The sequence below is a fragment of the Anser anser genome (assembly GCF_964211835.1).
Source record: "Anser anser genome assembly, chromosome: 22".
NCBI classification, from domain to species: domain Eukaryota; kingdom Metazoa; phylum Chordata; class Aves; order Anseriformes; family Anatidae; genus Anser; species Anser anser.
In genome coordinates, this window is record NC_139743.1 from 6,940,502 (window position 1) to 6,967,542 (window position 27,041).

Consider the following 27,041-nt stretch of genomic DNA (forward strand, 5'->3'; position numbering starts at 1 on the left):
TTGAAGATAGTAGGGAAAAAACTCTGAGTTGTCCCATAGGATCAGCTGAGGGCTCCTCAGAGAAGGTAATATTCCCAATACCCTGTCTGGAATCTTCTTGCGTCCCTCTAGGGGTAAACGAGCCTGCTGCTTCCCTAAAGTGCCTGTATACCAATGTGTGAAGCATGGGGAATAAACACGACGAGCTCGAGGTCTGTGTAGAGTCGCGGGGCCACGATCTTACTGCGGTCACGGAGCCGTGGTGGGACAGCTCGCGTGACTGGAAGGCTGTCATGGAGGGCTACGTCCCTTTAGCAAACACAGGCTGGGGAAGCGGGGGGGAGGAGTTGCCCTTCATGTGAGGGAGCCATGAGAGTGCGCCCAGCTCCACCCGGTGGAGGGAGAAAGATGTGTGGAGAGCTTGTGGGTGAGAATTAAGGGGCGGGCTGGTATGAGCGACACCGCTGTGGGGGTGTACCACAGCTCACCAGAGCAGGAGGAGGTGGATGAGGCCTTGTACAAGCAGCTGGAAGTGGCCTCACAATCCCGGACGCTGGTTCTCGTGGGGGACTTTAATCATCCAGACATCTGCTGGGTAAGCAACTCGGCCAGGCACGCGCAGTCCAAACGGTTCCTTCAGTGCGTTGAAGACAATTTTCCGATGCCTGGGGGTCCTGGCGGACGACAGGTTAGCCATGAGCCAGCAGTGTGCCCTCGTGGCCAAGAAGGCCAACGGGATCCTGGGGTGCATTAAAAGGAGCGTGGCCAGCAGGTCAGGGGAGGTGATCCTCCCCCTCTGCTCTGCCCTGGTCAGGACTCACCTGGAGTACTGTGTCCAGTTCTGGGCTCCCCAGCACAAAAAAGACAGGGATCTCCTGGAAAGAGTCCAGAGGAGGGCCACAAAGATGATACGGGGCCTGGAGCATCTGCCCTGTGAGGAGAGGCTGAGAGGGGATCTTATCAATGTTTACAAATACCTGAGGTGTGGGAGACAGAGGGATTTGGCCAACCTCTTTTCAGTGGTTTGTTGGGACAGGACGAGGGGCGATGGCCACAAAATGGAGCCCAGGAAGTTCCACAACAACATGCGGAAGAACTTCACAGTGAGGGTGACGGAGCACTAGGACAGCCTGCCCAGGGAGGTTGTGGGGTCTCCTTCTCTGGAGATATTCAAGGCCTGTCTGGACGCCTACCTGGGCAGCCTGCTCTAGGGAACCTGCTTTGGCAGGGGGGGTTGGACCCGACGATCTCTGGAGGTCCCTTCCAGCCCCTACAATTCTGTGATTCTGTGATTCCCGTGGGCAGGGAGGTGCTGAGCTCCCTGGGCATCACCAGAGCATCACCAGGTTCCCCACCTCCCTGCCCAGGTCTGGCAGCACACAGCCAGGGGAACATCTGCACGGCGATTTCGGGACTCTCATCTTTGCAACTCGAAGCCTGGATGGCCCCTGTGGCTGGGATGTGCGTGATCTCCCTGGGAAGAGATGCTGCCAGCAGCAGAGAGCGATCAGCAAATGCTTGGTGTTCCCCATAGGTGCCCGTCCGTGGGTGCAGAGGGGTGCACGTGGAGAGGGAGGTTTCTTCGCAGTATCTGGAGCCAGATGAGGGGTGTTGGTTGGGTTCGTGTTTGTCTCCTGGGGTCTGAATGTGAGCATGGGCTCCCCAAGAGGTGTGCGAGCATCCTCAGCACCGATGTGCATGGGTGCTGCCCTTGCAGACACAGCAACGTGTCTCATCTCCTGGTCAGCAGCATTTTGTCATCTGTTGCAAAGATTAAACATTTGCTAGGTAAAATTTCTCCCGGCTGTGCGGTTAAAGAGCATATCCCTGCTTGGCGATACAAGTTCCATGCTTAATGGGGAGGTGATTCTGAGCTCAGAAAGGCTGAGTGCCTTCTGCGTGCGGGCAGGGACCGGCTGCGCTCCAGGCAGGTGTGTGTCTTGTCTGTGCTGGGCACTGTGGGTTTCAGATGGGGTGAGTGCCAGTGCTAGGGCAAGGGGAAACGCCTAGCTGAGCTAGGTCATTTGACATAACCCTCCAGTACCACTGCCAGCGAAACGGGTCCCAAAAGCAAATTGCTGCTTGTCACTGCACCGTGAGAAGGAGCCTGACGCATCCCCGGGGAGCCACCAGTGATGTGCTGTTGTAGGGTCAGGCTCTGGGGCTGCAGGTGCACTCCCTGCTCGGTGGCTTTGTGCTCCATTCCCATTTCCACCCACCTGGCCGGTGGAAAAGAAGCAGAGCCCAGTATGGTGCAGGAGGCACAGCGAGCGTCCCCAGGGACAGGGGACAGCATGCACGGTGCTGTGACAGGCAGAGGGAGCCGCAGGCTATAAAGCAAAGTGAGCGAGCAGGAAAGGTGTCCAAAGCAGGGATGTGCGGGATTAGAGGGGCTGCTGCCTTCGGAGGCTGGGGGCAGCCCTGCCAGCAGTGCTGGGGGGACAGCAGCGTGTGTTTTGTGCACGTGAGACCATCTCTGGGTGGGTTTTTCTCCTCCCTCTGAAGCAGCCCCTGGTAGTGGTTACGTGCCTCCTCTTCTGCTAAAGCAGGACCAGATGTGACTCCCAGGGGAGTTGCTCCAGGCTGGTTGTATGGCAAACCTTCCTGCTGGTTTTTAAATACTCTCATCAGCTGATCCCTGATCTGGCAGCCAGATCTCTTGCTCAGGTTTAAATGACTGATTGCATCCCTCCTGTGCTCTGTTTGTTGTCTCAATTTCTCTGATCACCAGCAAAGATGGTTTTTAGCCATTCTGTTTCTTGCAGATAATATTCCTCCTTGAGCAGTCCTGCTTTTCCATATTCCCTAGCCCTTTCTGACGTGCTCGATCTGTCTCACACAGCCTCCAGCTCCTGCAAAAAGACTCCAGCATCATTTCTCCTCTCTGCTTCTGCTCCTTGCTGGGGGCAAACTCTCAAAAGCTGCACAGCATTGCCCACGATGCGTTCAGTGCCCACAAGCTGTATGATGCTGAGCAAGCCAAAGAGGACTTCTGCAGGCCCTCCAGAGCTGCTGGAACCTGGTGGTGGAGAGGACCTCTTAGCTGGAGGCTTAGAGAGGATATGAGCTCTTTTAGGAAACCATGGGGAGCACCTCAAGCAGCCCCATCCCTCCCCAGTCCCACCTGGGCTGGTGCAAGGTGTCAGGGGAAGGTCATAGAGGTGGTTTTGCAGGCAAGAAGTCGTCCCCTTCATTAGGTTGGCTCCAGATAACGAGTTAGCGATGGGTGAGGACTAGTTGTGCAACCTGTCTGCAGGTTTTTATAGGAGATAACACAAATCAGCTGCAGTCCCGTTTACACTTGGTGTCTGCACAGGTGGATTGGGTTGGCCCAGCTCAGGTTCTGGTCTGCCCCAGAGGCCGTAATTAGTGCTCTGGTCTTAAATAGGGGATGTGGTGCAGTGCCTGGGGTTTGCTGAGCTGCTTTGGGGGGATGGCATGGTGAGGGTTCTGTCCCCCCAAAATACAGCAAAAGGGAGTGGCAGGGAGGTGAAGAGGAGCTGCTGCTGCTGAAGATGCTGATTTGGGGGCGCTCCAGGAAGGACAGCAGTGAGGGGTAGGCTGCTGGTAACGGCAGCCCAGCCCTGTGCAGAGGTGAGTGGCTTTCTCCTAGCTAGTTATGATGGCACCGTGATTTTGGGCATGGTTTTGTGCCATGGCCACCCAACTTCTCCCTGAGGGCAGGCAGGCTGCAATCCCTGTGTGGCAGAAACCGTGGCATGAGTGGCTGCGGATGTTCTCTCCACCCCTCTTTGCATCCTTCCTCTTGTGAATGTATGTAACAGCTGCTTTTATCTCCCAGCTCCTTTAGCATTCCCCGCCATTTCTGTCTTTTTTTTTTTTATAAAAAGCAAATTTTTTTTTCAAATTGAATTGAGAGAGAAGGAGAGAAAGCAAGCCCAGATGCAAGTTTTTGCTCATGAAAGGGAAAGCATGGAATACAACAAATTAAATAGCCACCCGGTGAGAAGAAAGGAATCGGAGTGAAAAATGGGTTGGGGGGGAATAAAACCCAGATGAAAAAGGCAGGCTGGTGCTGGAGTGTGCCAGGCAGGGCTGGGAATAGAAGCGTAGCATGGTGGTGAAATAATTGTGCCCCTTCAGCTGAAGTCCACCACTTGCTTTCTGCCTCGCTAACCCAAGCCTGCCATCCTCTGTTAGCTCCCGCAATATTTTATCTGCCGGCTCCGGCTCTGTTTCACCGCGATGGAGAGGACTTGATTAATTAGAAGAGATCTCTTTTTACCCAGCCAGCCTGGCTCTGTGGGGGAAGGCTGGGAACTATTTAAAGGGATGAAGATGTACTGCAGCAGCTGCCATCTCTCTGGTTCTGTGCTCACTCACCTATCTGAAAATTCATCTCCTTTTGCCCTCTGCCAGTAATTCCCCGTGATCTCTGGTGCAGATAAATGAAAGCAGGGTGAGCTCCAAGGGTAGTGCATGATGTATAGGTGGGGCGTTTGGTGCAAGCCAGGGAGAGCAAGTGTGGAGAAGGAGAAGACAGCAAGGATATCTCTGGATGGGGTTTGGGACTTGCAAAACTCGCCTCTGCATTCCTTTTGTTTATTATATTGGAAATAGGGGTGTGGGGGCCGTGGGTCTCCCCCCTTCCAGGACAAACCCCGCTGCCTGGAGTGGGTGCAGGAGCATCCTCCCTGAGTTTCTCGGCTCATTAAGGCCCAGCCTTGCCTTCAAGTGACACAGGTAATGAATCCTCTGCAGGGTGCCTGCTGGCTTTAATAAGCTGGAATGAACTGAGGGAGAGAATTAACCTGGCGGGATGCTGGGGATGTCTCCTCCTGTGCTGTGCGGGGAATCTTAACGTCTCTCCTGCTTCAGGAAGCACCCAGCAGCCCCAAACCCCCCTGGGACAGGGAGGGGTGGTCAGGGGGGCAGCACCCTGCTCGGGGATGCTCTCTGGACCCCGTGCCCCTTTTGCCAGGCGTGCAGCAGCTGGCCCTGCTGCCTTCCCTCCCCGTGCCTTCTGCCACCAGCTTTTCTCCTCTGGAGACCCAGAAGCAGGTAGGACTGACGAAGCTGTGTGCCTGTTTGGGAGGCATTTCAAGCAGCAGACAGGGCTGTTTTTGGCTAGGGCTCCCAAAGCCTAGTTTATCACAGCACTCGTATGCAGAGTAAGAAAGCCCAGTGCCTGAAAACCCTGTAATTATGGTGCATTTGGTTGGGTATTTTGGCTTTTTATTTTCAGTAAATGGCTTTGTAATGCAGACCCCTGCGGGGCACTCCCCGTGGGGCAGGCAATGTACTTAATGCCCTAAAAGCCAGTGGGATGCTCTGCTGGCTGTGTGGAGGGGCTGCAGCTGTGCTGGAGCTGCTGGTGCTGCTTTATGGCCCTGAGCCCCCCATCCTGGGCTCCCCAGGTCCGAGGAAGGGGGTTTCTGTGTTGAACAATGGGCATCGCACAGGGCTTTTGGTAGCAGGAGTGGTGAGGTTTTGACATCCCCCTGCTCTGTATCATCCTCCCTCTGTGCTGCTGTCACTGCATGTCCCTGGGAAAAGCTCCTGGCACCTGGCAGGGCCCCTGAGCGATGCTATGGGACCCCGAGATATTTGGGCAAGGCGAGTCCAACCGATGCAGCCCAGGACCTAGGGGAGCAGCGGGAAGGAGGTGAGGGACATCTGCGAGCCCCAGCAAAGCGAGCAGGTCGGGGTGCTTGCGGGAGCCCTGCTTCTTGCAAGGCTGCTCAGCTTCCCGTGGGAGACCTCGCTCTGCGTGCGCATGGTGCGTGCATACTAATGCGCCCTGCAAGCCTTTCCCTGGCAGATCCTTTAAGAACAGACGTGGGTTTTGAGAAACCCTCGATGGCACCGCTTGTAATTATAATGTAATCGGCGTAATTGAGAGCCCGGGGCCCTTCGTACAGGCTGATTTGCATGTTTGTAATGCTATATGGAGACTTGTGGGGTTAGCCCCCCCCACCTTCCCCTGCCTGTTTATGTGGGTTTTAGGGTCCTTCCTCCTGCCTGCTGGTGGGAGCAGGGGTAGATGAGGGGGAAGGAGGTTTGCAGACGGTTCCTTGTGGCACTGCAGGTCCCGGTTCGGGGGCCACCGCAGCCATCCATTATTGATAACACCCCGGCTGTAATGAGCTCCCAGTCTGGATTAGCAAATCATTTGCAAGCCGATCTGGCTTTCCACCAGGCTTGTCCTCTGAAGGGTTTTCGGGCTTTGGGCTGCTGCTGCTAGTCATTCAGAGCAGGATGGGGTAAGGCAGAAGGTAACGTTTGCACCCCTGAGTGGACGTTTTCCTAGGAACAGTCCCGTGGGCGAAGCGCATGGTTAGCCGTGCGGTACAGAAATGAGAGGAAACAACCCAAATTACATGCGAGGTCACGCAGGGTGACTGTAAACAGCTCCCTGCAGCCTGAGCTGGCAGTCAGGGTACGGCTGGGCTCGAGCAGCAGCAGCCCTGGTGGCCCCAGGGGACACGTCCTGCTCCTGTCCTTCCAGTCCTGGGTCTGGCTCCTGGGAGCAGGACGCAGCCAGGACCATTTTCATTCCCATACAGTGTTTTTTTGGGAGCTGCTTTGGGCATGGTCCTGCTCCTCGTGGGCACGGTCCTAATCTTCTGTCCACCTGGCCTGCAGAAGGAGAACAACCCCAGGAAAATGGGGTGGGAGATGCTCTTAAATCTGCTGGGGATTTGGGAGGACACTGTGCTTCTTGAATAATGGCTTTTGATATGTAATAATATATTGCACAGTTTTTGATGGCCAATATTACATTTATTTTAAATGATATAATCAGCCCTCAGTGTCTCAGTTGATTTAGTCAATTAAGTTTTTAACCTCATGTCTTCAATCTCATCTGTGAGTAATTTAAATGTGGTGATTTTAATGAAAGTACATCTACCTGTTCATTTATCCAGACATATCGTTGCCCTTTGGATCTTTTGTGTTAGGGACTGGAGGTGCTTTTTCCCTTCTTCTGCATGGAAATGTTTACTGGGGTGAGGAGACAATAAATTGATTGGCATTAGGGAGTTGATTTCTTTCTCAGAGCAATCCAAATATAACAGATGCAGCGATTTCCGAAGCGAAGTGACACGTACATTAAGGCTTTCAGAAAGGACAGCAGGCTTGCCTCTAATTCTGGGCTTGCATTTAAATCCGAGAGGAGACAGCAGTTATTACCTACCTGAAGCCGATATGTGCACAGCAGCTCTCGGCTGCTTGTGCAAATGCTGCAGTTTTTGGCCCTGTAATTGCGGCAGCTGCCAAAAGCTTGCTGGGAGCATCTCAGCCTGGGCTGAGGTTCGCCCCCTGAGTCCCCTGTGTAGTTTCCTGCCTCATAATGTGGGCTTGGGGGATGCAGAGCGGTGATGTCCCAGCGGAAGCAGTGTTTTGGGTCCTTGCTCCGTCTCTTTGCAGGTGGGATGGGTGAAGGCTGGCCCTGGGGAAATGCTGGAGCCCCGCAGCGCTCGGTGCTTTCGGCTCCCATGAAATTCAAAACGAGAAAACGAAGCCAGTGTGTTCCAGCCTTCGCGGGTGTTGCTAAGAGAAATCAAGATAAATGACCTGGCGCTCCTTGTTGGCTGGCTCTGCCTGCTCCCAGCCACGCTTACTCCTCTGGATGTAATTTTTTGGCTGAGCAGCGAGAGCTCAGCAGCACTGGCACAGCCTGGGGGATGCACGGAGGTGTGGGGTGGGGGCACGGGGTCCTGCTGCGGGCATGGGAGCACCCCTGGTCCCTGGGGAGGCAGCTGATCTGGTGGGGTTGTCTGCGGTGAAGTTATTGGAAACCAAGCTCGGGAAGGCTGCTATTGGTGTTTTGTTCCCGTCTCATAGGCTGGCAATCTTAAAATACATTTTCTTTGGGGTTTTGAAATGAAAATGCTCAGAAGGGGCATTATACGTGGTTTTCTCACAGAAGGCAACCTCCCCTCCACCAGCCGAAAATACTTATTTTAAAATTTAGAGTGGAAAATGCAAGCAGTTTTTGATAAAAGCATTTCTATTCATGAGCAGTCGCTCGCAGAGATTTGCAAGAAATAAATAGGTTTTGGCAGCATAAAAGTCTGATGAACAAGGGGATGGGGAAGGTTTGAAACTTGATTTGGTGTTGTTTCATGTGGAATTTCAGGAAAAAGTTTGCCAACAAAAGTGTCAGGGGATGTTTTTCTGCCGCTCCCAGGCCCAAGTCTCCTGTTGCTGGTGAGAGCTACGACGCTCGTAGGTTAATTATCCTCTGATCCTCTTTTTGAGGCCTTGCTCCCTGGAGATTTATCTCCATCTAGCCCTGGGACATGCTCGCTGCTTGCTGGCCGCATTGAGGAGTTTGTCTTGAACTCCTTCCAGCCTATTAGCCAGGTGAAGGTCGTCGTGCAGTGTCTCATTGGAAAGTCGATTTCTCCTAGGCTTTCAATACACGCGCCACCTTATTATTGCGCTTCTTAACGAACTCCGTGCGTACCGTAAGGCAGCGAGGTGCGGTGACATTGCCTGTGTCTGTCCAAAGCCACTTCTGCAGCGCTGAGCTTTTTGCTTTGCAGTTCCGTTGCTCCATCTCCTCCTGACGCGGACCTTGAGCAGAGGGCTGTTGCTCTCCTCGGCAGGACACTGGTATAAAGTCGATCACGTGCAGATGAGGGGAAGTAAGTGACAAGTGTGCCGGGAGTCCCCCAGCAGCAGTTTCCATCCAGCATGCCCCCTGCCGTGGTGGGGAGCATCTCCACGATGGCCTGGTGGCCAAGTCTCTCGCTCAGGTGCTCCCGTGCCAGGTTTCCATCCTGGTGCTGGGTCTGTCCTGCCCTTGCTCTCCCAGATCAAGCGTGGGGTCTCCTTTTCTTGCTGGTTTGGGGCTCTTTCTCCTGCTGCCGTGGGCGTGATGGAGCTGGCGATGCCTGGGAGTGCGAGCTGAGCTGGCAAGCCGGCCCCCAGTCAACCTGGAGCGGCAGCTACCCCGCGCATCTGCGCTGCCTCCCCTGCTCATCCCTCCAGGGCTGCTCGTGAGGAGGCTAAATCGTGCTCGAAGCCTGCATAAAGCAGGGTATTTGCATCTCTGGTAAGGAAAAGCTCGGAGCCAGGGATGCTTGGAGCTGCCTCGCTAGCTCCAGCTCGTCCCCCACACCCCATGTGTGTTGCGTGTACTCCTGAGCATGGAGGGGAGAGGAGAAGAGAGTTGCCCATGCCATTTTCTTTTAAACAGTGTTGTGGTTTAACCCGGCTGGCAGCTAAACACCACACAGCCGTTCGCTCACCCTCCCCCCTCCCTCTCTGGGATGGGGGGAGAGAAACGGGAAAGTGAAGCCTGTGAGTTGAGATAAAGACGGTTTATTAAGACAGGAAAATAATAATAACAATAATAATAATAATAGTGATAATGGTAATAGTATTAACAATAATAATGTGTAAGAAAACAAGTGATGCACAATGCAATTGCTCACCACCCGCTGACCGATGCCCAGCCTATTCCCGAGCAGCCGGCCCCCCCACCCCGGCCAGCCACCCCTATATATTGTTTAGCATGACGTCAGATGGTATGGAATACCCCTTTGGCCAGTTTGGGTCAGCTGTCCTGGGTCTGTCCCCTCCCAGCTCCTGCTGCACCCCCAGCCTGCTCGCTGGCAGGACAGAGCAAGAAGCCGAAAAGTCCTTGGCCTGGTGTAAACACTGCTCTGCAACAATTAAAACATCAGCATGTTATCAGCGCTCTTCTCATCCTAATCCAAAACATAGCACCCTACCAGCTACTATGAGCTACTTAACTCTGTCCTAACTGGAACCAGGACAGATATCCACCCCTTATTCCATACCATTTATGTCATGCTCAGGTTACACTCTGTCCAATACATTCTAATTAATCACCATTTTCATCTATGATATATAGCAATCATGGTAGTGATGACATACATTATTATATAATAATTAACATACTACAATTCAACTCATGGGCTATTCTCACCCAGTATCAAATCCCCTTGAGGTACACACCGGACCTCCCCATTCTTTTGCATTACCCACCAAGTGCATCCAGGTCCCTGAGCAAAAGCAATTCCACGAATAGGTTTGCCTTTTCCTGAGGCAGGAGTAGCCCAGACTGTTTTACCCAGCATGTTTCTTACGTGCACTACAGGAACTTTATCCCCTTCTACAGTGCGTAACAGGTTTGATTGGGCAGGTCCAGCTCGGTTGGCAGATCCCCTGGTATTGACTAACCAGGTGGCCTTTGCCAAATGTGTATCCCAATTTTTGAATGTCCCAGCACCCATTGCTTTCAGTGTAGTCTTCAACAGTCCATTGTATCGTTCAACTTTTCCAGAGGCTGGTGCATGATAGGGGATGTGATACACCCACTCAATACCATGTTCTTTGGCCCAAGTGTCTATAAGGTTGTTTTGGAAATGAGTCCCGTTGTCTGACTCAATTCTCTCTGGGGTGCCATGTCGCCATAAGACTTGCTTTTCAAGGCCCAGGATAGTGTTCCGGGCGGTGGCATGGGGCACAGGATATGTTTCCAGCCATCCGGTGGTTGCTTCCACCATTGTAAGTACGTGGCGCTTGCCGTTGCGGGTTTGAGGGAGTGTGATGTAATCAATCTGCCAGGCCTCTCCATATTTATATTTCAGCCATCGTCCTCCATACCAAAGAGGTTTTGACCGTTTGGCTTGCTTGATTGCAGCACATGTTTCACAGTCATGAATAACCTGTGCTATAGTGTCCATGGTCAGGTCCACCCCTCGATCACGAGCCCATCTGTAGGTTGCATCTCTACCTTGATGGCCTGAGGTGTCATGGGCCCATCGGGCTATAAATAATTCACCTTTATGTTGCCAGTCCAGGTCCACCTGAGCCACTTCAATCTTAGCAGCCTGATCCACCTGCTGGTTGTTTTGGTGTTCTTCAGTAGCCCGATTCTTGGGCACATGAGCATCTACATGGCGTACCTTTACAACCAGGTTCTCTACCCGGGCAGCAATATCTTGCCACAATGCCGCAGCCCAGATGGGCTTGCCCCTGCGCTGCCAGTTGTTCTGCTTCCATTGCTGTAACCACCCCCACAGGGCATTTGCTACCATCCATGAATCAGTATAGAGATAGAGAACTGGCCACTTTTCTCGTTCAGCAATATCTAAAGCCAGCTGAATGGCTTTTACTTCTGCAAACTGACTCGATTCACCTTCTCCCTCAGCAGCTTCTGCAACTCGTCGTGTAGGACTCCATACAGCAGCTTTCCATCTCCGATGCTTTCCCACAATACGACAGGACCCGTCAGTGAACAAGGCATATTTCTTCTCATTTTCCGGTAGCTTGTTGTACAGGGGGGCTTCTTCAGCACGAACCACCTCCTCCTCTGGTGATATCCCAAAGTATTTGCCTTCTGGCCAGTCCATAATCACCTCCAAGATTCCTGGGCGACTGGGGTTTCCTATTCGAGCCCGCTGAGTAATCAGTGCAACCCACTTGCTCCATGTAGCATCAGTTGCATGATGCGTAGAGGGGACCCTTCCTTTGAACATCCAGCCTAGTACCGGCAGTCGGGGTGCCAGGAGGAGCTGTGCTTCAGTACCGACCACTTCCGAAGCAGATCGAACTCCTTCATATGCTGCCAATATCTCCTTTTCAGTTGGAGTATAGCGGGCTTCAGATCCTCTGTATCCCCGACTCCAAAACCCCAGGGGTCGACCTCGAGTTTCCCCAGGTTCTTTCTGCCAGAGGCTCCAGGTGGGACCATTCTCTCCGGCTGCGGTGTAGAGCACATTCTTTACATCTGGTCCTGTTCGGACTGGCCCGAGGGCTACTGCATGAACTATTTCCTGCTTAATTTGTTCAAAGGCTTGTCGTTGCTCAGGGCCCCATTCAAAAGCATTCTTCTTACGGGTTACTTGGTAGAGCGGGTTTACAATCAGACTGTAATTTGGAATATGCATTCTCCAAAACCCCACGACACCTAGGAAAGTTTGTGTTTCTTTTTTGCTAGTTGGTGGAGACATAGCTGTTATTTTGTTGATCACATCCATTGGGATTTGACGGCGTCCATCTTGCCATTTTATTCCTAAAAACTGGATCTCTCGTGCAGGTCCTTTAACTTTATTCTGTTTTATGGCAAAACCGGCCTTCAGAAGGATTTGGACTATTTTCTTCCCTTTCTCGAAAACTTCTTCTGCAGTGTCACCCCACACAATGATGTCATCGATGTACTGCAGGTGTTCAGGAGCTTCCCCCTGCTCCAGCGCAGACTGGATCAGTCCATGGCAAATGGTAGGGCTGTGTTTCCACCCCTGGGGCAGCCGATTCCAAGTATATTGGACTCCCCTCCAAGTGAAAGCAAACTGTGGCCTGCACTGTGCTGCTAGAGGGATGGAGAAAAATGCATTAGCGATATCAATTGTGGCATACCACTTGGCTGCCTTTGATTCCAGTTCATACTGGAGTTCTAGCATGTCCGGCACTGCAGCACTCAGTGGTGGCGTGACTTCGTTCAGGCCACGATAGTCCACTGTTAGTCTCCACTCACCATTAGACTTTCGCACTGGCCATATGGGACTATTAAAAGGTGAATGAGTCTTGCTGATCACTCCTTGGCTCTCCAGTTGACGAATTAGCTTATGGATGGGACTCAGGGAGTCTCGGTTGGTGCGATATTGCCGCCGGTGCACAGTTGTGGTAGCGATCGGCACTTGCTGTTCTTCAACCCTCAGCAACCCCACAACAGAAGGGTCCTCTGAGAGACCAGGCAAGGTAGACAACTGTTTAATGTCCTCTGTCTCCAAAGCAGCTATGCCAAAAGCCCAGCGGAACCCTTTTGGGTCCTTGAAATATCCTCTTCTAAGATAGTCTATGCCAAGGATGCACGGAGCATCTGGGCCAGTCACAATACGGTGCTTTTGCCACTCATTACCGGTTAGACTCACTTCAGCCTCCAATACAGTTAACTGCTGGGATCCCCCCGTCACACCATAAATACAGATGGGCTCTGGCCCTTTATAGCTTGATGGCATTAGAGTACATTGTGCACCGGTGTCTACCAAAGCCTTATACTTCTGTGCGTCTGACGTGCCAGGCCATCGAATCCACACAGTCCAATAAACTCGATTGTCCCTTTCCTCCCCCTGGCTGGAGGCAGGGCCCCTCTAGTCCTGGTCAGAATCTTCATTTCTGTGTTTAAAGGACTGCCTGCTGGAAGTTGGAGCAGCAAACCTTTCAGAGAACTCCTTTTTCCCAATTGTTTTCCTTTGCAATTCACGTACCCGTGCCTCTAGGGTCGCAGTAGATTTTCCATCCCATTTTCTCATGTCCTCTCCATGGTCACGTAGGTAAAACCACAGGGTGGCGCGGTGTGTGTGCCCACCATATTGTCTTCCTTGCATAGATGAACGTTTACCCCTAATAGCTGAGACACTGGTTTGTACAGGTGGGGAGGAAAATAAACTCTCTTTAAGTTGGTGGATCTCTTCAGAAAGTTTCTCCAAGGTATTCTCTTTTAGCTGGTGGACACTAGTTCGTTCAGGTGAAGGGGAAGATAATCTTTCTTCAAGTTGGTGGATCTTTTCAGAAAGTTTCTCCAAAGCATTCTCTTTTAGCTGGTGGACACTGGTTCGTTCAGGTGAAGGGGAAGATAATCTTTCTTCAAGTTGGTGGATCTTTTCAGAAAGTTTCTCCAAAGCATTCTCTTTTAGCTGGTGGACACTGGTTCGTTCAGGTGAAGGGGAAGATAATCTTTCTTCAAGTTGGTGGATCTTTTCAGAAAGTTTCTCTAAAGCATTCTCTTTTAGCTGGTGGACACTGGTTCGTTCAGGTGGAGGGGAAGATAAATTCTCTTTAAGTTGGTGGACCTCTTCAGAGAGTTTCTCCACAGCTGAGACACAGGCCTTTAGGGAAGAGGAGAGATTTCCTTCGTACTGCCGGAGTATTTTAGTCACTTCATTCACTGTGGGATTCTCCTCCGTTTTCCAGGCTAGTATTGCCAATGAGTTGGCATATGATGATGGGGCACTCCGTACAAACTTCCGCCACATGGGTGGTGTACACTGGACTGCATCTGGATCTGTGGATGTTTGTGCGTCATCTAGGTCCTTATAAATTACTTCCCGTACGGCCAATTCCCTCAGGTACTGAATTCCCTTCTCCATGGTGGTCCATTTGCTTGGTAAACATACAAGTTCTTCCTTGAAGAGATACCTTTCCTTCACAGCTGACAGGAGACGCCTCCAGAGGCTGCGAGATTGTGCTCCATCTCCAATTGCTTTGTCAATGCATGCGTCCCTAGCAAGGGATCCCAGCCGCCTGGCTTCCTTGCCCTCCAATTCCACATAATTGGCTCCCGTGTCCCAGCACCGGAGCAGCCAGGTGACAAGCTGCTCGCCTATACAGCGACCAAAATCTTTTCGCACATCTCGTAGCTCACGCTGGTATAGAGTCCGGGTAATTACTGTTGATTTTCCGACATCCTCATCCTCATCTTCAGTCTCCTGCACCTTTGATGGCTGGTATGGAGTCCGGGTAGTTACTGTTGATTTTTCGCCATCCTCATCCTCATCTTCAGTCTCCTGCACCTTTGATGGCCCAGCCTCGTCTTCACTTCGCCCAGACTTAGCAGAAGACTGTCTGCGTTTTAAACGACCTGAGCCTCTATACCATTTTTTCACCTTGTCTACAGGGGCAACTTGCACTGCTACAGCTCGTTTCTCTGACCCAGCCACAGGGTCTGCCACAGGGGTTGGAATACCCTCTGCGGGGTCAACTTGCACTGCTACAGCTCGTTTCTCTGACCCAGACACAGGGTCTGCCACAGGGCTTGGAATACACTCTGCGGGGTCAACTTGCACTGCTACAGCTCGTTTCTCTGACCCAGACACAGGGTCTGCCACAGGGGTTGGGATACCCTCTGCGGGGTCAACTTGCACTGCTACAGCTCGTTTCTCTGACCCAGCCACAGGAGTGGGAGCAGCTGCACGAGCTGGGGCAGCTGCAGGAGCTGGAGCGGCTGCAGGGGCTGGAGCTGGAGCGGCTGCAGGAGCTGGAGCTGGAGTGGCTGCAGGGGCTGGAGCTGGAGCGGCTGCAGGAGCTGGAGCTGGAGCGGCTGCAGGAGCCGGAACGGCTGCAGGAGCTGGAGCTGGAGCAGCTGCAGGAGCTGGAGCGGCTGCAGGAGCTGGAGCTGGAGTAGCTGCAGGAGCTGGAGCTGGAGCGGCTGCAGGAGCTGGAGCGGCTGCAGGAGCTGGAGCGGCTGCAGGAGCTGGAGCTGGAGTAGCTGCAGGAGCTGGAGCTGGAGCGGCTGCAGGAGCTGGAGCTGGAGTAGCTGCAGGAGCTGGAACTGGAGCGGCTGCAGGAGCTGGAGCGGCTGCAGGAGCTGGAGCTGGAGTAGCTGCAGGAGCTGGAACTGGAGCGGCTGCAGGAGCTGCAGCTGGAGTAGCTGCAGGAGCTAGGTTGCTAATAACATCAATTGCAGCTCGATAGGCACAAGCCAGACCCCAGCACGCTACAGTGATTTGTGTCACTTTGGAACTGCCAGAGTCATGACACCTTTTTTTCAAGCATTCTGCCAGCTTTTTAGGATTTTGCAGTTGTTCAGGGGTGAATGTCCAAAACACTGGAGGTGACCACTGCTCTAGAAACCTGCCCATATCCTCCCACACTCCCTGCCACTCGCAACTATTAAGCAGGTCCAATACTTATACCAATTTTAGTTTAACACACTCTGGTCAGATTTGTCGATATCTCAACCCTTCGGGCCCCACGTTGGGCGCCAAAAAGACTGTTGTGGTTTAACCCGGCTGGCAGCTAAACACCACACAGCCGTTCGCTCACCCTCCCCCCTCCCTCTCTGGGATGGGGGGAGAGAAACGGGAAAGTGAAGCCTGTGAGTTGAGATAAAGACGGTTTATTAAGACAGGAAAATAATAATAACAATAATAATAATAATAGTGATAATGGTAATAGTATTAACAATAATAATGTGTAAGAAAACAAGTGATGCACAATGCAATTGCTCACCACCCGCTGACCGATGCCCAGCCTATTCCCGAGCAGCCGGCCCCCCCACCCCGGCCAGCCACCCCTATATATTGTTTAGCATGACGTCAGATGGTATGGAATACCCCTTTGGCCAGTTTGGGTCAGCTGTCCTGGGTCTGTCCCCTCCCAGCTCCTGCTGCACCCCCAGCCTGCTCGCTGGCAGGACAGAGCAAGAAGCCGAAAAGTCCTTGGCCTGGTGTAAACACTGCTCTGCAACAATTAAAACATCAGCATGTTATCAGCGCTCTTCTCATCCTAATCCAAAACATAGCACCCTACCAGCTACTATGAGCTACTTAACTCTGTCCTAACTGGAACCAGGACAAACAGATTCAACTGTGGCTCTGAAAACAGAATTAGAGGTAGGGTTTAATCATACAAGCTCTGGAAATAGGGTAGATTATAAATCTTTTTAAGGAGGGTGGCTAAGCACTTTATTTGCTGTGCAGGAATCTTCAGGGGGTCAGATACCAGAGAACTAGATTTAAAGCTTTTAAATTCCTTCCCTTTTTTCTTTCTTTTTTGAAAAAAAAAATGTTCTTTGACAATGCACGGTTGGCAAGGAAAGACTTTAAAGTGATGGTTAAAAAGACAGAAAGGGGGAGAGAGAGAAAGACGGGTGGAATGGAGATATTTGTCGAAAATAGACATTAATAATGTTGTGTTGACTTGTTCGGCCACTTTTAATCCTTAAAACACGGTTCTGCTCTGAGAATTGATTTTTTGAGGGGGTTGGGGAGACCTTTTGGTGGTTCTGTGCAGTTTTGCAGTGCCTTTGAGGAAGAGTTTGAGCGTACAAATGGTAGAGGTGCTGCCAGCCCTGTTCCCTCCCCTGCCTGCTGTTACCTCCAGCTGGGATCCCCCTGCAGATCCGTGTGGGTGCCGGTAATACCGGGCGCTGCGTCCCCTAATTTGGGGGGACCAAGGACACAACGTGTAAGCCAAGGCTGGCCTTAGTCTGGAACAGGGCTTTATTATTTTATTTTTATTTTTCACAGCTAGGCGCTCCCCGTGTCTTGCTCAGGGACTCTCGCTTGTGTTTGCCCTGCGTTTTTCTTAATTTCATGGAGCCGAGGCGATCGATGGGGAGGCTGGGCTGGGATTTGGGGCAGCCCGCTGTGACTGATGGCCTGGGCAGCCCCGGCCCCGCTGCCCCTGTCGGGGGGGGGAGCTGATGGGGCTGGGGTCGGTGCTGTGGGATGGGTGCTGTCCCCCAGGGGATGCCGCATCCCTCCTGTAGGGTCTTCCTGGAGCCCGAGGGGGCATTCTGTGCAGGTGGTGATGCCGTGAGTGCCGCAGGAGAGGAGCAATGGGATGAGTTTTAAACCTCACGAGGGCTGGGCTCTGCCTTGGGAGCCCTGGTGGGGCCGGGAGCAAGGCAACCCCAGGGACCCTTGCCTCTGGTGTCAGCAGAGCGGTGCTGGCGTCTCGGTGCTGTCTATATGGGAAATGTTGGTTTCCATAGGAACGGCCTGTGGCAGCGCTGGCTTTTGGGGGAGGTGGCATCTGGATGGTGGCAGGAGCCTGGCGTGGCTGCGCGTGAGCCTCTGGGGCTGAGCTGTGGCGGGGTCGCTCCTTGTGGGGTGACGGGAGGAGGGGTTTGTGTGGGTGGCTGTGCAGCCCAGTCCTTACGGTGATGGGGCTGCAGGCACCTGGGACAAGGTGGCGATGCTCTGTGTCCTCAGCACAGGCAGCCCCGAAGCACCTCAATCCCGCTCTCTCTGCACCAAGGGCTGCTTCGGGCTTTTAAAAGGTTTTGCAGAGAGCCCTCTGCATCCCTCAAGCAGCGTGGCAGCCTCGGTGGCCGACCCATCTCCAGAACCCGATTCCACCCAGCGGACAAGGCAGCGCATCTGAGCCCTCCCCTTGGTCTGCCAAGCAAATTAGTGCTCCGTTAACTTAACGAGGACTCTCCTGGCCACCCTGGACGTGGGCAGTGGTGGGAGGACATGGATGAGGGAGAGGTGGGAGCCGAGTAAAGCTGCAGCAGAGCCCTTGCAGCTTTGCCTGGGGGTTTTGGGGTTGTCAGGGCTCTGTGCTGCTGCTCGGGTCAGTGTTGGGGATGGGCGCGAAGGGAAGCAGTGCTGCCAGAAGCTCCGGGTGTAGGCAGTGATGCTGGGGACGCTGCGATGCTCCAGCCTTTATCCTTCACCGCAGAGCCCCGTGTCACTGCCCCGTGCCAAGGGGACCGAGTGGGGCATGGTGTCCCCCGGAGGGATGTGCCGGGTGTGTGGCAGCTCTGCCTCCGGCAGCACTGGCTCCCTGCCAAGCCTTTGTCTGTTGACAGAGGTAAATGTGCAATTTCATGGTTTGGTTCCAGTGAATTTAGCTGACAAAATTCATGAGCTGTTAGGAGGAGGTGAGAGGAGGGGCATGACATGAGAAAAACACAGGAGTCAGTGCTCACTGGCGTGGGGCCGCATCTGGATGGGGCTGCTGGCTTTGGGGACGGGGTGGGGGCCAGAGGGACAGGTCCCTGCCAGAGAGGGGACATTTGCTTCTCCTGGTGACACTGAACGTGCTCACATGGCTAGGAGATCTGCAGGGCCCTGCTGCCTTCTCAGCTGGCCTTGGGAGAGCCGTTGGTTAAACAGAGATGCTCTCGGGGATGGAGCCCAGATGCTGTGGTGATGGGTGCTTGGAAATAGCAGGGTTTGGCCTGCTGCAGGACCCTGGTGCTGTTCCTAAATAAGAATTTGTGAGGGTTTGGGGCTTGGTACGGGAACCCCCAAAATGAGCTCTGTTACCTGGAGCCACGCAGCTCCCCTGGCAGTCACCGTGCGGGTGCTGTTTGAGCTGTTCTTTCCCCTTGTATTCAACTTCCCCATGGGATTTCTTTGCAGACTGTCTCGTGGCTGCAGGAGCTGATGAAGGAGCAATGCGGAGGTCCCCCACAGCCCCCCATCCCTGGTCAGCCCCTGCTCCCCCCAGCGAAGGCAAGGTTTCCCTCCTCCAGCAGCCTGCCGCTGATGCGCCGCAGCGGGAACCCAAAGGCGAAGTGTCAGGAACGGTCTAAACAAATATTAGCCAATTAATATTACATGCGGGGGAGCTCGGGGGGAGGAGGAAGGGGAGGTCTCGCCGGAGGATGCGCAGCCTGCGTGTACCTGTCCTGCATGGCAATGCCTGAGAGCCCCGGGCAGCGCGGGCGTGCTCTGGAATGGCAATGTGGGGGTGTTGTGCACCCTGCGTGGCTCGCGCCGGCTTCCCTGCTAGACCGGGAGGGGGCTGGTGTGTTTCCAGCTTGCTTACTGGTCAGAAAAGGCAATGGTGGATTTTACCAGGTTTTGGTGTTGCTCAAAAACCCCTCATTATTAGTCACTGAGCAGTCTGTTGCTGCGCATGGTTGGTTGTAGGGTCAGGCCCTTAACAGGTACCAAACACCCCTCTTCCCAAAGGAAGGGCTGTTTATAGGACAGTGGGCTCCCCGGGGTGTGTGATCTCAGGTTTGGCACCCTCCCTGCCTCTCCTCCATGGATGTGGTAAATGAAGCCCAGGAGAAGCTGATGGAGGCTGAACCATAGGGCAAAGCAGGCAGCCAGGTCTCACCATCATCTCTGAGATGCCAAAAACCTATAAAGGGGATGTGGTCCAGGCGGATGCCCAGTGCATCAACCTCGTGCTGGTGACCTCTCCAGCAGTGCTGTTGTTGCAAACAATCCTGCAGTTGCTCTCTGTGCTTGCTTACCACTCCCTTTGGGTAGTAATTAGTACCCTCTGATGGGGAAATAGGGCCTTGAGCTGCTGCATTCCCTGTGGGCCAGCGCGGAAGGAGGAGCGCGCTCCAGCTGTTGGTTTGCTGCTCTGGGGGAAGCTGGCGGATGCTGGGTGGAAATGACAGCTCGTTACAAGTCCAGCTGTTAAATAAATAAACAGAACAGCTCTCACCCCTGATTCTGTGGGTGAAGAAGTGATTGCAGGGTGGGCTTAATTAAGTGTGAGGAACACGGCTCACCAGCAGCCTGCCTCCTCTCCTGCCGTCAGGCAATCTTCCACTGACCTAACCTGGGGCTGTGGCAATTCAGAGGCAGAGAATTTGTGTGTCCATCTGACTGCATCGGAGCACGGGCAGCACGAAAGGGGACACGGAAATCAATGTACTTCTGCCTGGCTCCGTGTCCACCTGCCTTCCCTTTTCCCCCGGTTGTAGGCTCCCCAGTAAACGGGAGCTGTGGCTACTTCCCTGTTCTGCAGTGGTCACCCCTGATGTTGTCGAGTCTCTCATCTCCAGATTTGAGCCGAAGAGCCCAAGTTTGAGGGCAGCAGCTTGGTGCTGAGACAGAGGTGGACCTCATGGGTCCCTTTGGCTCTGGCCACTGCTCCCCCCTTAGCTTGGTGAACCTCATTTTGTAAGGAATTCGCTCATGAATGTCTCCCTGTGAAGCCATTGGGCTTTCTGGAGATCCTTTTGGTTTAATTGTATGGTTTCTTGTTCTCAGCAAGCCTCTGTACATGATATATGTTGACATGCAAGAGGTAGGAGCCAAGTGGGGTCTGTGGTCCTTCAGTGTGGCTGCAGCCTGTCGGGAGGGATCTGCAGGGGCCTTGCTGTTGTACCTTGTGTTTGGGGCATTTATTGTACTTAATCACCCATTTGTGTTAAGGAACATCAGATTTGGGGTTCCAGCTGTGCTGCCACAGAAGACACTGCCTTGTTAATGAATCCCAGACTCTAAATGTCTCTGTGCACATGGGGGGAATGGAAGCCCAGGGAGGGGAGGGAACTTCAAGGTGCCTCAGGAAACTGGGGGCAAGGCCGGAGCTGAGAGACGAGACCACCCGCAGGCCGCGCTGCATTGTACTCAGTCCGGTATCCAAATTTTAGTCTTTTAAGAGGATTATCAGGTGCCTGTTTGAATTACTCCGACATGAACAGTCAGTCAGAAAATGTACATTCATTTGAAAGGTCAAGTACATCTGATTTCTGCATTTGGTATGCTGGGGCTTATCCTTTCAACTCTGCCTCCCTTAATGAGATTCTTGTTTCAAAGTGTTGCATTGCACGCTCAGGATCTGCCGAAGTCAAGTGTGGTGAGGGTGGTTTTTGTTAACATGTTTACCCTTTCATCTGGCTGTCCTTTGAAAGCAGCCTTCGCTCCGTGCCAGACAATAGGGATGCCGCAGGACGGCCAGCCGGGGCGTGTTTGCCAGCAGAAATGAGCCTTTTTTTTTTTTTTCGGGAGGAGAGATGGAGACGCGATAGCGAGGCCCTGCCACGCCAAGAATTTTGATTCGCGCCTGCGAGTGAACGTGACAAACGCATGCAAATGGCGAGGGGACTCGGAGGCGTCTCCGCTGCCTTCAGGAGGCCGCTGGCCGCTGCAGGTGGCTGTGGGCAGGCAGCGGGGTGCTCGCGGCTCCCTCGGAAACTGCGGCAGAAACGAAGCTGAGTTTGGCCTGGAATGGCAGAAGAGTGTTTCTTGATTAAATTAATGTGTATTGATATTTCTCCTGTTGTTTTGACTTCACAGGCTGTTTAAATTCAGTCTTGTCACAACAAAATACAAAGGAGGTTGCTCTGAGATTGATTTTTTTCTTTAATCCTGTCTCTGAAGAAGAGTGTTTTAAAATTTTATTTTTTTTGTTACTTCCAGGTTGACAGCCGGGGAAGGCTGCAAATGTTAAAACTGTTGCGTAAATAATTATGTTAAAATGTCGAGCATACATTATGGAGGAAGATGCTTGTTGATTGTAAAGCACGAATCAATTTTCTGCGTCACAAAATTACCGACAGCGGAGTTTGCTTTGGTGATTTATTCCCTCAAATGATGATTTTTGTGACTACCAGCGTACTTTCCCTGGAGAGTTTTCTTGATGGGTGAAGCTTTGGTTTCCCCTTTGTTGTCACTGCTGAAGCGCTCTCCTCCCCGCCCGCACGACGGTGCCCCCCCGGTTCTTAAAAGCAGAGCCTTTCATGCAAGCTGCATCCCAAAACGCTCTGCCAAGTTAAATAATGTAGTCACAAAACCAAATATTGAATAATGACTGAGGAAGGGATTAAGGGAGACAGTTGAGCAACAAAAGAGATGCTCGAGTGTTTTGAGCACAAGACGGGGAAGGCAGGGATGCTCACGGCTGGGCTGGGCAGGGTGCTGCAGCCCCCCCAGGACCGTGTCCCCCAGCTGCAACCCAAACCTCTCTGCCAAGCCCTCCTTATTTAAGCCATTTCTGTTGGAAAAGTCAAAAAGATCTGCAGTAAATGTCCAGGTTTTGAGATGGGAAGTGTCAGTGGAGGTCTTCCTGCTTGGTTTTTAGGCTTAGTGCTACGAAGCAAACATTGCATTGTGCTCTTTCCTAGGGAAGGCTCCAGTGTGGACATTGCAATTGACCCTAACCTCTGACTTGATTCTCATTCTGGGGGAGGATTTAAACAAAAATTGCCAACAGGGAAAAAAGAAGTCACAATATCTTGTGAGATTCATGACATTTTGCAGTCCAGCTGTAACTTGTTGGGTGCAGTAACCACGTGGTAGGTAGTTATTGGATACTCATTCAGTGAGAAATATATTTACAGAACAAGAGCTCTTGATGTGGCACAAAACCTTACATAACTGGCTTTTGTATAGCTAGAAGAAAATCTAGGATTCCTCCAACACTAAGAGCTGGAAATTCAACTGGGAAGCCATGAATTCAGATGTCTTCTCTGTGATAAATTGAAAATCCTGGTGAGGAAAGGAGCATCCCTGTTCAGCCGTGGCAGCCAGGGCTGTGGGACCTTCTGCTAGATTCCTTTTTTTCTGGTCGGTCCAGAGCAGTTAGAAATGTAGCTTAGAATAAATTCCAAGCTGATGATTTACATGGCAGGTGACACTGGCAAGCAAATTATTCGAGGAAGAGGCATGAGATGGGATGTATTTACTGCCTGTCTGGGCAAATTATCCACTCTTAGATGTCAGCCGTGTGTTTGTGTAGAAAATGCCTATGTCCAAAATAGCATATAAAGTGGTTGCACGAAATGACAGTCAATAAAAAGCAAAACCTCTGTGGCTGCAGCCCCTGCACTGAACTCTTTTTAGCTCGCTCTCTGGAGAAACTGATGTCGGGGATGATCTGAAATGAAGGAGCTGGTTGTGAGCGAGCGAGCACACAGACAAATTTCATTTCCACTGCTGAGGTGAGACGAGCCCGGCTTTTGCTGGGAACAGGCGGGTGATGTGGATTTGTGTGGGCATCGCTGCCCGTAGCCCTGCGTGCTGTGGATATTGGAGCTGCAAAGGGCAGCTTCTCCTCTCGCCTCTCCTGCTTAGCCGGGTTGTAATGTCCTGTCCCACGGGGGAAACCTCTCATTTGAGCTCAAGCAAATTACCTGGCGCTGGCTACTACTTCTCAGTCTCGTCAGGCCGGCTGTGATTTACTCTAAATATTTATCCCTCTTCACCTCGTGTTTCTGATTGATGAGCTTAAAATAAATGAAGTAAGAGAGCGAAGCGCAGGTGGCAAACTCTCCAGGCTGGTGCTGTCGGTACGGCTCCCGGGCTGTGATGGCTGGGGAAATGAAATGCAGTTTTCCAGACCCGACCTCCAGCATGCTCATCGTTTGTGACCTTTCTCACAGGGACTGCTGCAGGCCACGGCTATTATGGAAGGATCGTGCCTTGTGTGTCTTTCCAGAGAAGTTTATTTTTTTTCCTATCCCTAGGTGGGTTTCGGGAGGATTGCTTTTTATTTGTGTGTGTGCCCACGGAGAGCTCAGGATCTCATCTGGCTTTTAAGCATACACTTCTGTTATCTAGCAGGTATTGTAGGTGGATGTGTAAATTAGCGTGCTTCTGTTTACATAGCAATGGATGTATGGTATAAAAACAATTTACTTGTAAAAGACTCATCCTGTCTCCAGAACATGTTTGAATCGTAACACAATACAAAGTAATTTAATCCCCCAAACCCATACGTTGTTTGCTTCTCATTTTTCCAGCAAATTTTACCTTCATCAAAAGATAAATCAATTTGTAGCAGCTATTGGCAGCTATTTAAGCTGGTGAATTGAATAGCTTAATTAGAGAAAGTATATTAAAGGCTCCGGATGAGGCTGACATCTTCGGTGCTTCCTCCGGGGCTCTTGGCGTGACAAGGATGCCTTGTGCTGGTGGGAGGAAGCTGCTGGGACCCCAGTCCCAGCAACTCGGAGAAAAAAAATATTAAAAGGGGCTTTTTGGAAGGGGTTAAGCTGCCATTTAGGAGCGTGGTTATTAGGGTAGGTTTCCCCGAAGCCATACTTTGCTGCAGGGTTTGCCAGAGCTGCCCTGTAAAGGATTTTCCCCGGGGTGGGTGCAAGTCCAGGGTACCTGGGCTGGCTTCAGCAAACATGATCTTGTTCTTGCACAGGCTGAGAATTTGCTGAGCTGAACTCCCCGAGGCGCTCAGCGTGTGGGATGGTGATGGGTTATGATAAAAGAAAAAAAACCACCCTACAGTGTTAAGTTAATTTAAGCTTGAACTCGAGGTGCTCAGATATGTCGAGTTGATATTAGGATAGTCTTGCTTAAAAAAGGAAAGTATTGTCAGTGCAGACCAAGGCGTTATCCATCTGTTCCCGAATCTGCTGGCAGCCCGCGTTCGATGTCTCCGCTGCAGTCTGGGAACCCTGAAGTGAGGCAGAAGCTTCACGTGGGCAGCTCCTTCCCTGCTTTGCCTTGCTGGGGGTTAGCTCACACCCCAGCCACCCAGGCTGTGCAAATCGAGCTGTTCCTGGCGATGTCTGGTACCCATTCAGTGCCCTTCTGAGGGGCCAAGGCTGCAGATGAAGGTGAACTGCCAGCTAGGAAACCTCCTTGTGAGCAATGTGAGACCTCCCAGTGACCCCAGAAGCGTTTTGCTTGCTCTTAATGCTTGTAACAAAGGGCAGACCCTGAGATTTGTGCTCCCCCTCTTCGCATTTTTGCAAAGCTCCACTGTTGAGCGAAATTCCAAAAGTTATAAGACTTAGATAGGTCTTGTGATGGGCCAACACCTCAGGTTGCCTCGAGCTTCATATTAGTATACGTTTCTACATGTTTTTTCATTGCAGATGCACATTTGACTGCAGAATAAGCCATCTGTGCACATGCACCACGTGTGTGCACGCGTGTTGGTGCGCACACGCACCATCATTCTTGCCTCCGCACAACGATTTCCTAACGATCTCTTACCCATCTAAGACAGATTGCTTTTCATGGTTCAGTGGCCACAGCTCAGACATCCATTTCAATCAATAAAACAGTCAAAAGAGAGAATAGATTTACTTGTTTCTGGTTTTTTACATTTAATTGAAAAATTTCGAGTGATTACAAACATAGATATTGTACAGATTGCAGAGTTTAGGAAGACAATAAGTGTCAAAAGAAAAATCTCCTGAGCACCCCTCTTCTCCCTGGCTTGTGCCTGGTCGTGTAGTTTCTTCTTTCTCGTGGCTTGTAAAACCTGGCTGGATTTAATGGGGTTTCACCCAGGCATTGCTTGAAGCATATGCGGTGGTATGGGATGAGCATTAAATCCTCTTACCTGTGACACGGAGGTGGTAAATCCCAAGAGGAATCCAGAGATGCCATCGTCCCCTGAGCCACCCCATGGTGGGACACGTGTGAGAGCAGACTGGAAAAGCTCTCCGGTTCCAGTGAAATGGGTTTAATTTCAATGAGAGCTGATTGAAAAGCATTTTCAGGGGAAAAGTGGTTTTGGTCATAAATAGGGGGAAAAAAAATATCTTTTCCATTGTATTTTCAGGGGGCTGGGTGGGAAGTGGTATTTTAAAGCTAGAAGTTGATGTGGAGACCTGATTTTGTGACTTCAGCCTGGAAATGAAGATGCTTAAGGAAAGGGACTTTTGGAGAAGGGATCAGCTGCTGTATCCCTGAGATCTGAACATGGCTCGTGCTGTGTGTCTAATGTGTGCGGGCACCAGGCATGTAGACACTTTCCTGAAATGTGCGTGGCCATGCTGGATTCACGCATGGAGCAGCATCTGCCTGGTTTGTCGTGTGGTCTGCCACTCTCTGTCCCCCATAGTTTCCTAGATCACAGCTTGGAGCGAAGCCTGGGAAACTTCCCTTTCTCCTGGGGTTCTTTGGGAAAAAGAAAAAGCCATCCTGTCTCCCTGGCTGTGAATTTAATAAACCTGGGGGCAGCGCAGTAGCTGAACGTATAAAAGTCATAGACTGTTAGCTCGAATATGGGAAAACTTTAAGAAGTCAGTGAGACCCCTGTGCTCCCTGCGAAATGAGATCTGATTTCTCTTTGAATTGTTTTTAATAGCTGGAATTACCAAAGATTGGTGTTTACCAGTTAATGGGTTTGTGAGCAAGCTGCCTGTTTGGTGCCCATGGTGATATCGCTTACACCGGTGCTCACGCGATAACCTCCCGAGCGCGTGGGTCTGCTCACAAATTAAAGCTGAACCCGGTGTGCCGGGCGCGCTCTGCCTCCCAGACAGAGAATTTCCTGGATGCTTTTATTGTCATGTCTGATTTACTCAGCTTCGTTGCCTGCTGGAAGCGTATTTGTTCCGGCGTGGGGCCAGGATGTGGCTCCGGAGGAGTGGCTGTCAGCCTCCATCTAGTCAAGGGCAGCGGTGCCCGAGCGGGGCTCCGTCCTCATCCTCAAACCAGGCTGCACATCCTGGCAAGGAGATGCCGGTAGGCAAGAAAACTTGGTGATAGGAAGGTTGGGTGAGTCCCGAGAAGAAGGGATGGGCCTCGGTGTGGTTTTATTCACATAAGGCATTTTGGTCTTGCGTGACCCCGGTATGATGGGGACAACCGGGGAGCGCTGGTGGTGCGAGGAGTGCTGTGCTAAGATGCAATCAACCACAGCCCCCGTCCTCGGCAGCTTGCGGTAAAAACAATTTCCCTGCCACCGTGGAGGTTTTTAGATGAGTGGCAATTCCTCTTCTGCCATTTTGACTTTTCATTCCCGTAGCATTTTTATGGGTTTTGGGCAGGTTTTTTCCCCGCGTGCACCCTCCCTGGGAGGGAAATGAACACCTTCAGGAAGAACAGACCCTCTGTGCGATTTTCTGTTTGAGCACACAATCAGAATCTTCTTAAGGAAGAAGCTTCAAATGGAAAACTCTGGCCAGCCCAAATTAGGGGGACTTAATTTACTATGGTAAAACA

General features: G+C 51.9%; 1 protein-coding gene and 1 long non-coding RNA gene across 3 annotated transcripts in view; one reads left to right on the top strand and one right to left on the bottom strand.

Moving 5' to 3' along the window:
* Window positions 1–374: 374 nt before the first annotated feature.
* Window positions 375–27,041, top strand: part of OPCML (opioid binding protein/cell adhesion molecule like) — a 342,553-nt gene continuing 315,886 nt past the window's right edge. Inside the window, exon 1 of one of the 2 annotated variants that reach the window (XM_083808759.1) lies at window positions 375–574. In XM_083808759.1, coding sequence (XP_083664885.1) covers window positions 431–574 — 144 coding nt within the window. In that variant the 5' untranslated portion in view covers window positions 375–430. Of the gene's footprint in view, window positions 575–3,394; window positions 3,574–27,041 lie in introns of those variants that run through there. The other variant, XM_083808758.1, reaches the window with a different exon arrangement.
* On the bottom strand, window positions 1,920–3,212 carry LOC310885405. Its single transcript, XR_014574789.1, has 2 exons — window positions 3,104–3,212; window positions 1,920–2,998 (listed from the first exon to the last, which is right to left on the bottom strand). It is a non-coding gene; the product is annotated as an uncharacterized lncRNA (long non-coding RNA).